Source organism: Conger conger, chromosome 3 (genome assembly GCF_963514075.1).
Source record: "Conger conger chromosome 3, fConCon1.1, whole genome shotgun sequence".
Taxonomy (NCBI): Eukaryota; Metazoa; Chordata; class Actinopteri; order Anguilliformes; family Congridae; genus Conger; species Conger conger.
This window is the reverse complement of record NC_083762.1, coordinates 28767328-28779975: the sequence shown is the minus strand read 5'-3', so window position 1 is coordinate 28779975 and position 12648 is coordinate 28767328. Positions and strand designations below refer to the sequence as shown.

General features: G+C 43.8%; 1 protein-coding gene across 2 annotated transcripts in view; it reads left to right on the top strand.

The window, feature by feature from the left end:
* LOC133123903 (FERM, ARHGEF and pleckstrin domain-containing protein 1-like) overlaps window positions 1–12648 on the top strand; it is an 84177-nt gene that overhangs the window by 43633 nt on the left and 27896 nt on the right. For both annotated transcript variants that reach the window (XM_061234612.1, XM_061234611.1), the window contains exons 3-6: window positions 4128–4232; window positions 5495–5537; window positions 6678–6756; window positions 11612–11709. In XM_061234612.1, coding sequence (XP_061090596.1) covers window positions 4128–4232; window positions 5495–5537; window positions 6678–6756; window positions 11612–11709 — 325 coding nt within the window. The remainder of the gene's footprint in view (window positions 1–4127; window positions 4233–5494; window positions 5538–6677; window positions 6757–11611; window positions 11710–12648) is intronic.

The window sequence follows — 12648 nt, the reverse complement described above, 5'->3', positions numbered from 1 at the left end:
TGCTGTATAGGAAAAAACCGCAGCCCTCATTTTGCCTCCAGACACAAACTTAAGACAGGACAGAGAAAACTGTGAAAGCGAAAGTTGTAAAGCTGTAATACTGAAAGTAAACATTCCCATCTTAGGCTTGAATCATGCCAGTTGCTTTGTAGTTCAACTGCCTTTCATTTAACTTCCCCTGTAAACAGCAGAATTGAATGAGTATGATTGGGGCCTCTTTCAGCTGGTCTGGAACATCTGTTTCTAATGAACTCTCCACAGGGAACTGGGAGTGAAGCTGCTACTGTATCCAGCCTGCGACCTCACTGTACGCCAGCCAATCAAATACTCTCTGGAAAAAGCGTGTCATCTATTCATCACTGGTTATTTTAGCCTCTTTTGTTTCCATATCTTCCAGAAGCCCCTTTTCTGTTAGGGGCATTAGTGTGAGTCCACAGCGGTTCTGGGTTATCTTGACACAGGCTCGGTTCTGTTTCATCAGGTATAGCCAGTGGCACGCTAGAGTATGTATGTGGTCCCCAATTCTGATGATGGACTTATGAATCTTTCCACTTCCTTTCCTTTGATATCAGTGGCATTCTGTGTTGAACAGTAAAGTACGGCTTATCTAGCTGCTATGTTCAAACCCTTCCTGAATTTTACCACCTCAGCCTTGTTTTCATTTCAGATTATTCCAAAATGGGGTCTCACGTGACTTAACCCCTTATGGGCGGTTGCGACCTGTACGTTACACCTCCCTTAACAGACGGATGCCATGCCAGCATTGTAATTGATCATATGAGCGTTTTTCAGGACACATGACCATTGAAATGCATTGTGATTCCTAGCCCGTTCTATGGGTTTTCTATAGGGCGCCTTAGTCCATAATGGGTTACATCCATTGGCCCTGGAAGTGCTCAGGCCCTACAGTGACTGGAGTGAACGCGGTGGACTCTGGTGATGAGCACAGTGGACCGTACGTTTCTTTGAGCTGCGTAACAGCGAAAGATCACAGTGAAACAACCGGGCACTTTGGCAGAAAATCTCTCAGATAATTGGTTGCAAATGAGGAAGGTGGGAGGTAATGAGTCGAGCACAAAAAGATTCAGACTGTCCTCATTCCCTCCTCTCTTGATGCATGTAGCAGCGGAGGTGGAAGTGCTGACGCACACTGCACATGCTAATGGCCCAACTCCTTGTTACGGAAATGCAAACTGTCCTCCGGTGTCCTCTTTAAGAAATCCTCCATGCGTGGCCTGTATATTTCCTGTCCAGTTACAACTCATTTGAAGAACAAGTAGAATCCGTCAATGGGCACAGCAGCATGAAATTACCGACATTACTAATGAATTTAAATAAAATATGTGATTGTTTTGATCAGTCGAGCTCAGAAAACTATTTGAACTGTAAACAGTTGCGCATTTTACACAGGTCTGAAGCCATTTGCCTTCAGAAAGAAACATTTCTGACATTGCTGGCTCTGTATATTATAGGAGTGGGATGTCATGGCCTATATTTGCTGGTGCAGTGTGACCTTTTGCAGGTTCTGTGGTTGGAGTAAACAGTCTGCTCAGGGGGCTTGGGAGTGTGCCAGCGTGCATTGAGAGAAGACCCTCTGCCGGTTAATGGCGGCTGGGCCTTTGTGCTGATTGGTCGCTCAGAACTGGGCGTTGACAGTAAAGCATTGTGGGGGATTGGGATGCAGTCAGGGCGGCATGCTGTCAAGCACACATCTTGAGTGTTTGTTTTGACCATTATCAATTATCATTATTATACAATTATCAATGATTACTGTTATGCACATTAACTGAGCTGCACTGTACTCATCAATGAGGGTGGGAGTATCAATTCTGCTCTTTGTAAGATGTTTCTGTTCTTCCCCCTTTCAAGTGGAATGCTGTACTACATTTCATCCCTTATTTGTATTGAAAAATAAAGATTTACTCATTTACGTTTGCTCTGTACATCCAAGCAAGGTTGTTCCAGTGGTTTTGTTCAGACTTCGCACATGACCCTTCCCTGACTCTGCGGCGATAGAACGGATCAGTATTCAGGCCCCTGTTTCGGTCCTGAAGCAGGTGTGGGGTCAGCGAGCTCCAGAGTTTGGCAGCGCTGTGCGGTGGGTTTGGCAGCAGGCCTGCACCCTCCTGTTCACCCGCGGCCTCTCTCCTAACCACCCTGATGCTGTAATAGAAACAGCTGGTCCTCTGGGCAGTGGCTCCTAGCCGCTCCTGTCTCCTTTGTGAAACTAAATAAAAATGGCGCAGGAGAAGAGCTGAAGTAGTCACAGTCCATGGCACACTCCTCATTTCTGAACAGAATGTACCAGACCTTTGCTGACAGGCTAACCCTTTTTAAAAAGTATGAGGCTTAAAACTATGAGATGTGATGACACATATCTTGGATATACAGGTCTTAGAAAAGTGCTGCCCTCTAGTGACTGTGCATAGGCAGTGCGCAACCGAGGGCTTTAGTTTCACTATCAGTAGACATGATCTCTGTTTTCCTTCGGGACTCACAGTTTCAGGTTTATGGTTTCCGTGTTGCATTCTGCGACAGCAGATGATGCCGGGTGTTCCGGTTGCCCAATTGCTGTCTGGTCTGAGAGGGCTGCAGGCGTGTGCGGTGCTGCCATGGCAGCTTGTAGCCATGGTGTCTCAGGAGTGCGTCCTGTCATGTCCGGTTTCCAGTGTTGCAAATGGGACTAATGCCGGACCCCCCCGGGGACGAGGTGGGTGGACAGATGGGAAGGGACTGTGCAGTGAAGCAGGGACTTTTCTGTAAACACACAGCTCTGCCTTCCTCTGTTTGAGGAAAACCAGCCAAAAGTCTGGCAGCAGATATGACCTGACATTTATGGCAATTAACTTGGCAGTTATGAGGAGCACAGACCCTCCCTTCCACCCCAGCTCACACACACACACACACACACACACACACACCCACCCATATGCACACCCCTTCCCATTTTTGTGAAAATAAGTTTAAATTTGGTGTTCTGGTCTGAAAATTGTGTTCCTTATCTAGCTGGTAACATTCTGCTAGCTATAAAAAAAAAAAAAAATCCCTGGTCATGTGACTTCAAATGAGACCAAATTCACACACATTTTCACCAATATTTCTAATCAGACCCTTTAGGCGTGCTACCAGTAAATTCTGCAGTTTGCGATGTAGAGCTTAAATGTAGCAACGGTTTCTCACCGTAAAGGCTAATGTAGTAAATAAAGAAAAAAAGAATCCTTTAGTGAGAGCTCCTGAGATGTGGAGATGGATCTCTCTCCCCGGATAAGGTGGCGGTGTATGAAAGGGCTCAGACGTCAGTCCCGCAGGCCTAAGAGCTGCGGCTCCTGTCTCACCCAGACTCCATTGTGTGGAGAAGTCAATCCCGTTCAGACATCGCACCGCACCGCGAGGGGGGAATTCTGCGCTCGCAGCTACACATTCCTGCTCGGTCCCAGCCCAGAGCGCGGTGACTGTCCGACCGCAGCCGAGTGTGAAGGCGCTAGCCGCGTTTTAGGCGCAACGCTGGGGCCCCAGGCAGCCAGGCGTCCTCTGCAGTCTGAGTCATTAATCAGGCCGCAGCTGAACCGGGGTCAGCAGCCAGGTCTGACCACAGCGGCCGTCGGGTACGAGAGCACGTTCCCTCTACGCTCACATATGGCCCCCATCTTGTGCCGGCTGGTTATACGCAGGTTTTATTGGAGAAGGCAAATTCAAGCCACAAATCAAGACCTCGTCAGCAGAATGTACACTGAGGTCAAAGCTCCTAAACATCAAGGAGGCTTCGTAGAAGCAGCTTGTGAGCGTTTGGGGAAGGCACAGCCAGCTTGGATGTGCGGATGATAAGCCCGGTGAAATCTGAAGCTTGAATGGATATGGAGACTTGCAGCTGCTGTTAATGCTTGTGGCCCTAGAGCAAGGATCAGCAACTCACGGTCCTCGAGGGCCAAGAACTGCTCGTTTTCCACCGTCCCTTTTACCTGGAAGTCTGCTGTGAAGACAGTCTGGTCAATTAGTATAACTAATTACCTAGGAGAAAAGAGAACCAGGGCTGGATTTGGATTCGAGGGCCAGAGTTGATGATACCTGCAGTAGACCATGTCTCATCTCCCGCAGTCCCTCACTGCTTTGCTTCCTCTTTCCCACAGCAAAGGGCCCCGGGGAAGGTGCTCTTCGACCTCGTGTGCGCCCACCTCAACCTCGTGGAAGGGGACTACTTTAGCCTGGAGTTCCTGGACCACCGCAAGATGGCTGTAAGTAGGGGAGTGGGTGAAATGAAAGCTCGAACCAAATGTTTAGGTTAGCACGCACAAAAGCGGGTATTTATTCACACCACACAGAAATTAAGCCACCCTCGACTATTATAATGTGTTTTTGCTTTTTCGCTTTGACCTACCCCTTTGTGATTTATGTAATCCCAGAGTGGGAATAAACGGTGCTTATTTATGCACCATTAAAATATCCATTCAACCTGACAACGTTTGGCCTGAAGCCATGCAGGTCAGCCAAGCCATTCTGAAGCCTGTAGTTCAGGCAGACTAAACAAATGAGGATTAATTAGACTGCCGGTAAAGCAGCGAAACGGAATTGCACACGGTACACTGCGCTTCTGAAGGCAGTTATAATCCAGGGATTACAAAAAAGCAGTCCATCCTTCAAAACTTGCACTTCCATTTATCACAATTGTCAGCTTACAAACTTTTCAGAAAGCTTTTCACTTCAGTCGCTTGTGAAGCCCAAAGAGAGAAGGTACGAGGCTTGAGCTGTAAATAATCATTGTTCCTTATTCTGCAGAAGGGGTGTCAGTTCACACATCAATATGTATGTTCCAAGTCCCACAGATCGGCAGTCCCTATGAAATTTATAACATTCATGTCATATCACTTGTGCTAATGCTGGAAGTAAACACATCATTACTTGTTATGTTTTACTGGTCTGCCTTTTGGTTAATATATGTTGGTATATTGCTTCTGAGAGAGAGATGGGCAGAACTCCTTCACCTGTCCACGCTCCCTTCCATCTTAAAAGTACACTGTTAGTGAATGAATTAGTTGTGTGTATTATCTACACACACACACACACACACACACACACACACACACACCTATAAAAGATATGGGGCTAAAACCCATACATTCCCCAACATGTGGACTGATTGTAGCCTTGTAGTTAAGGTACATGACTGGTACCCGGAACATTGATGGTTCAAGATCCACACAGCTGTTGGGCCCTTGAGCTGGGCTCCTAACCCCACATTGCCCCAGAGGAGATTGTCCCCTCTTAGTCCAGGTCATTTTGGATAAAAACGTCATTCTAAATGTTGATCTCTCAATCCCAGCCAAGAGCCCCGGCCATGCTCCATCTTTACCCGAGAGGGTTCAAGTCAGTAGTCCGACAGTGATGAAGTCAGAATCCAGCGGGAGTACACTGTTGGGAATGAATCATTCATTCCTGCCTGCCTCCATAATTCAGCTGTGTCCGCGGAAAACATCTGACACTTGGCTTGTTTTCGCAGGTCTGGCTGGATCTGTTGAAGCCCATCATGAAGCAGATCAGAAGTAAGTGCCTGTGTCGGAGAACTTTCCTCGCTGCTCGCCGTGTTGTGACAACGAGCAACACGGGAAAGGGACAAATGGCCATCTGGGGCAGACTCCCATGATCCGATAGAAGCTGAGGGGAGCTGAATATTTTATTAGATGCTTCATTGGAAAGAAAACCCAGGGCTTGATGCCTCACAGTTTTCACTTTGTTATTATGTTGTTATGTGTATTATTTCCTTCTCATAATGATGTAGTAGAATAATATATTTTTTGAAATATTTTTTTATCATAACACAGCAGGCAGGGAAAATAAGGTTTTTTTTTTTCCACAAATGAACCCAAGGGGGTGTCTTTAGTCACTGTTTTATTTCTTCAGACGATACATTGCAGTGCTTCCATTTAGCCGGTGCTTTCTTTCAGATTAACTGCCTCAGTTCATGTGCAACAGGTTAATTATGGCAGCAGCGGAAACAGAAGTGCATTTGTAACACAGTAGCGGTGCAAAAGTGCTTGAAACTAAATATAATGCTGGTTCTTCTTTTTCATTGTACATTTTGTGTTGTTAATTTTTGATAGCCATTTCAGTGGTGCTGTATGTATTGAAATGACAAATTGTAAAACAGATTTAAAATAATATCATAGAATCAACTTTTAAAGAGCATCTGGCACTCTCTGAATACATATTAATGGTAGCAATAGCTACTATAGCAATAACTATTATGATAATTTAATGCTGACAGATATAATACAAACTCTTCGATTTGCATTAGATCATTGTGAAGAGCATTTTGATGCCACAGAAGTGGAGTTTTTTTAGAAGAAGAAAAAAAACGTATTACAGCTACATTTTCTTGTGGGGTAGAAATGGCTGACTATGTATTTTCACCATACTGTTAACATTGACTTGCACTGAAGCTGGTGGCTGAAACGCCTATGCTGGAACACACTGCACTGGCCCTAGTGTGTATCATCTAGCAACAAGACCAGCAAATGAGCTTCAGAAACAAAGCTTGGTTTTGACTGCTTGGATTAGACTGATGCCTGCAGATTCGTATTTGTATTGCCTCATGAAAAATGATTTCCGAACCTTACTGAGATCTGGGTTAAAAGCCACTACAGTGATTGAGAATGGTCACTGATTTCCATCTCTCTTCACAGGGCCCAAGCACACCGTGTTGCGGTTTGTGGTGAAGTTCTTCCCCCCTGACCACACCCAGCTGCTGGAGGAACTGACCAGGTAAGGCACGGACAGGGCAAGTGACATCACTCATGTCTTGGCCTGCTGTTCTCCTTCGCTTCTGCCCTGTTTTCATCTCAGATAGTCATGTGATCCATCTCGTTCTCTGCCTAGCAGCAGCTTTCCTGTCGTTAATCGAGGGCTGGCCGGAGCTTGTTCCATGAGTTGCATTTATGCATGCATTTATTCTCAGTGTCATTGTGTGTTTGTGTGTATAAATGCATGTGCTCCAGTGGTGTTGTTCAGTCACTACTGAAATTGGCTTTGCAGTCTGATGTGGTCACATTATTCACAAGTCGCAGCTGAATTCGGTACACGGAGGAAAAACTGACTTACCAGTAAGCTACAGTCCAATTGAACATGAAGACATCTGAGTTTTTGCTTTAGGTGACATGGAATAATGCTAAATTTTCAAGTGATGTAATGAAGAAACCATACCTTTTAGACATGAATTCAAAATTGTCAGCAATTGCCTGAAATAAGTTCATGCTAACTCTTTCCACAAGATGTTTCCTTTCTGAAACTCGTGTAACATCTCACTTAAGAAAAAAAGTGTTTTTGTGCTGGTTGTTGACACTATGCTTTCAACTGGTTATTCCTCATAAGGTATAACGTTTATTGGTTGAGCACTTCTGGTAGCAGTCATTTTTAATATAACAGAATGACAACATTTCTCTTTTGCCATAACAGCCAAGTATAACCTTCTTAAAAGCAATTTGGGTGGAATATATTCAGTTTAACGATCATTGATTCATTAATACTACAGCTTCAATTAGCATTCTTACTAAGATTTACTGCAATTCATGTCAAATTACTTTACTTGTATATTTTTAGAGTAAAAAATGCGCACATGCAAGTTAGCATGCATTTGCAAGATATTTACTCAAAGTAATTATTTAAATGATCGCATCATTGGTGTGTTTAAATATTGCCACTGCTATTAGAAACTTGTAAAGCATGTTGGTAACAACAAGTAGTAGCAGGCAGTATCGGTTTCATAACCAGGGACATTGCACTGGGGAAAAAAACAGATGGTGAGATTCTCAGTGCATGATGAAACCGTAAGCTGCAATGAGAGAGAAGCTAAATAAATGCAGTGTGGAGAAAATCTTCCATACTGTGTGATTGTAGATCTTTAAACCCGTCCAATATCTGTCATACTGTGTGATTTCTGGAGCTGATAATACTTTACTTGGCCTCTTCCAGGATGTTAGGAAAAAAAAAAAAGCTCTCTGTTTGAATTTGTCATGTCTGAGTCTTTTGATTTCTGTTTTTATGTGAGATAAGTGCAGGTGTCCCAGGAAATTGTTTTAAACCTCCCCCCAGGCAAACATTTGTGCCTGTGGAATCATCTCCTTTGTTTATTTTTCAGTTCACTTCAGTCCATTTGTTTACTTCTCATTTTGCTCACTGTTGGAACTCATCCGTTGCACTAGGCACAGTGTGCTGGCCTCATTAAATGAATGGATCAATGTTAGGAGTTTCAATAACACTTCTAATGAGCACTGATTGAAGTGCCATGAGCTGTAAATGACATGACTGGCACTGGGAAACACCTGCTGTGCCCACAGACATCAATGATCCTGAATGCCCTGTTGCCTGAAAACACACCTTTATAGATATGTATGCGTTCTGTCCAGACCTGGGCAAAATATGTAACTGTTTTGGATTCAAATACTTTTCTATGCTTCGCTGGGCTTGTCTTGTGTTTTGGAACTGATGAAAAGCACTTTTGGTCCTTTTGGTTGGCTCTGTTGCACCAGGCAAGATCAATTGAGCACAGAATTGTATGTAATAAGAAAAACATATTTGACCGGTCATTGTATGATTTAATTTAGTGTTCTTCTCCTGCTTTCTCCCTACTGTGCTCTTGCGGTACTTCTTACCAGCTATACAAACACTGGCTTGACTGTAGCTGTTCATTACATCACTGCAGTGTTTTCTATCCTACAAAAACCACACAGTGTACTACAGAGCAGCTAATGTCAATCAGAGCACACTGAGCAATGGCTAGCCGCTAGGCTATCGAATTTACCTGCACTGTGCCCTTACAGTCGGAGCCAATCAGAAGGCCACGGCGTTGTTCGGTACAATGGAGTATTTTATTTGTTCATGCTTTCGTTCAATATCAGCCATAAAGAACCTTGTGGCCGGGTGGGCCGTGTGGACAGGCGATCGTCTGTGAATAATGTTATTCACATATAGTCCATTAATGAATTACATTTTGGAGGCGATGGTTAAATCCAACTTCTAGAGGTTTCGCTTCAGAAGTGCTTACAAAAGAGAAAGTTCTGAATCATTAAAGATGAAGTGACCTCTGAGCCAAACATAGTTTCCATTATACAAAACTCTCAGGATTGTTCCTCTGAGACAGACACCAGTTCCGTTACACAAAAGAATCTCCCTGAACTGCTAGAGCGGTATTTCATTTGAATACAAGAATGCCAGGATTAATTTTGGTTTGCATGCTTTTAGCCTGCTGAGAAATTAATATTTGATTACTTGCTGCAGTGACAAGCAAATCCAGAGAGCTTTGGGCCTGAAAATGAATAATGTAATGTATAGGATTGCAGCTACAGTGCAAGCAGCGAGCCATTATCAGCACACTTTTTCCCTTCTCATTACAATGGTCATTGTTATACTGGGTCCGGGTGTTTGGTGATGACTCGTATCTACTAGAAAGTAGCCTTTGATGCATTAATGCAGAATTACTGAGAACCTTTCCACTAGATTGATTCCTTCCTCATCCATGAAAATTCATGTTCTTCGTTTTATGCATGTAGAATTAAGCCGTAATAATAAATGATCATCAGAGTCAGAAGGGCACTGGGAGATGTTAATAGACTTTTATTTATTTATTCATAAAAATGTATTCATTGCAAATGATTCAAGCAAAATCTCTATCTAAAATTGAGATGAGCAGATATTTTGCTCTGCCTTGATATCGCTTACTGTACTCTGAGTACAGTGGGACTAAGTGGGTTTCACCCTTCAAAGGGACGGCGTTGTGAAGAACGATCCTGGCAGCACTGCCATGCCTGGCCCACAGGGTTGGATTGGGGTGAAGGGCCTGTCTTTTGTGTTTTTTGCCATTTCTCTGCTGGTCTGGTTCTTGCTGTGGCCATGTGACCCTCTGATACCGTCTCCAGTGACATCACCACATCACTGTCTCGTGCCCAGCAACCATGAAACACCCTCATCCTTTATTGGTTGGGCCACTGTCTATGCATCAGCAGAGATAAATGTTTGACAACTTTGTATACAGAGGCCTACACTCTTAAATGACTGGAACCATGATCAGTTCAGCAGATGCACATTTTTCAATTTTATTAAAATTGAAGAGCACGGGCCTCCATCTACGGTTTATTACCAAGTTGTTCTTTTGGAGAGCCTACGCTCCAAAAAGGCTAAAGTAAGCACAATGTAAAAGTTTCAAAATAAATATTTGACAAAACATAGGAAAATACCTAATAAATATAAATATCCTAATGCCCAATGTCTTGGGAAGAGCATTGATGGCTTTTGTTTTAAATGTAAGTGACTGAATAGGTGCTGATGTGTGTGCGGGACTTCTACAGCTATACCACGCTAGTGTACCACACTAATGTAATTTTGTGCCTGTGAGGAACTAATGAAAGGCCTTGCCTACATTTACATTGTCACTTTCTGAGCCTGGGGGTTATGAAATAAAGACCCTCTTGGTGGCCATTTTGTGCTTTGCTGGCAGCACAGGACCACTGATTTAACAGAATGTTTTCTGTGTACCGGCCTGTTCCCATCACTTCAAGCAGTAGCCGCAAGCACCCATTGGAGAGGACGCTAATTGAACTCACTTTCTGAAACCCTTTAACTGTCCGTTAATGTTTGATTTGAGACAGCCGGTGGCAGCCCCTGTCTGGCCGTTTCGGAGGTTTGGCGGCAATCGATTTTACGAGAAATATCTGGAGAGCTCGTCACGTTCTCTGAGTCGGTTTGCGTGCAACCTGTCATCCGCGCAAATGGGCCGACACTTCGACGCGCACTGTCGAGGTCTGACGCCGATGGTAACTCACTGGCCACTACCAGATGAGCTTTTATGATCCACAGCGTGTCCTGGGGGTAGTGCTGTATTACATTAATTCAGTAAATCACATGCCGTTTGCAAAAAGCCACAATAAATGTCAGTGGAAGGTAGCACAGATTCAGTTACTGGCACTACTTACTGAGGGCGGCCATGTTATGTGAATGAGCTCATATTCACAAGAGCATGGTATTTTCACTGAACTTTTAATTGGATTGCAAAATGTCCTCATGTCACATAATGCTCACAGGACCTATTAATTTGCGTGTGCGAGTGCATGCGTGTGCCTTGTGGGGCAGGTGGTGGAGGGGAGGATGAGAGATGTCTAATTATGCACTTTCATTAGACAGCATGTTAATAACTCTGTTTAATTAGACTGCTTAGTTCCACACTAGTGATATTTTCTTTGGATTCTTGGAAAAATAGCGATGTATTCTGGTCAGAGTCGTAAGATTGAGGCAGTGTGTAGCATTTTATAACAAGCAGTATTTTAATAAGCTTCGAGCTGCTAGTGAAGAATTCATATGATGGTGTCACTCACATGTTGATTGACAGGCAGTGCTGTAGCTGAGGTTCTGACCCCAGCCAGCCTAAAATATAATCATATAGTCATATTTTAGGAGCAGGTAGGGTGAAATGATTGAGTTTTCACGTCTCTCTCTCTCTCACTCTCACTCTCACTCTCACTCTCACTCTCACTCTCACTCTCACTCTCACTCTCACTCTCACTCTCACTCTCACTCTCTCTCTCTCTCTCTCTCTCTCTCTCTCTCTCTCTCTCTCTCTCTCTCTCAGGTACCTGTTTGCCCTGCAGATCAAGCAGGACTTGCTCTGTGGTCGTCTCACCTGCAACGATAGCAGCTCTGCTCTCATGGTATCCCACATCGTCCAGTGTAAGTCCATTTGTGTTTTAATGTCCAGGGCCAATGCTCCTGAATCAGACCCGGGGCAAGCACCCAGCAGAGACTCTTCTCTCAATATGCACTGTCACGCTCCAAGCCCCCTTAACAGACTGTATACTGCAACCACAGTACCTGAAAAAGGTCACACTGCACAAGCAAATACAGGCCATGTCATCCCACTCCTATAATGTAGTGAGCCAACAGTAATGTTCTAAGCTTCAGGCCTGGGTCCAATGCATAACGGTTTTGGATTCAAATACCTTTCTGTGCTCGGTTGATCTTGCCTGGTGCATTTGAGTCAACCAAGTGGACCAGAAGATAGAGTTGGCTACACCAGACAAGCTCAGTAAAGTGTAGAAAAGTATTTGAATCCAAAACAATTTTGTGTGTGACCCAGGTCTGTCCTGAATCTTAAGTCTCTTAATGTTGAGTTATATCATATTTTATCGATTCATACACAATCATTGGAAACCATTAAGCACGTATATTTTGTAAGTCTAAGTGCATGATCACATGCAAGCCCATGGAAAGTTTTTAGTTGCACACAGTTTGCAATGACAATTGCACATATTTGGTATGCACAGCCAAATGTTTTTTTCCCTGCAGACCATTTTCAGATAACATCGATAAGAATATAATTACTCTGGGTTAGAATGTGACCTCCATGTTGAGCGATATTAAACAACCTGACCGTTTTCTCTCAGAATGACCCAGACTGCCCCTTAAGCAAAAGTTAGACTTTACATTGTCAGGTAAACATGAGGAAAGATTAGTCCAACAAATAGACTGAGAGGACAGTCTAATGCATTGCTATTCATGCAGTGTCATTTTTAAATTGTGTCAAACAAGTTACAGTGCAACAGTTCAAAATGAGATTTACTTTGTTGCTATGGAGACCCCCTTCAGTCTTCAGTCTCAATGGAATCTGGA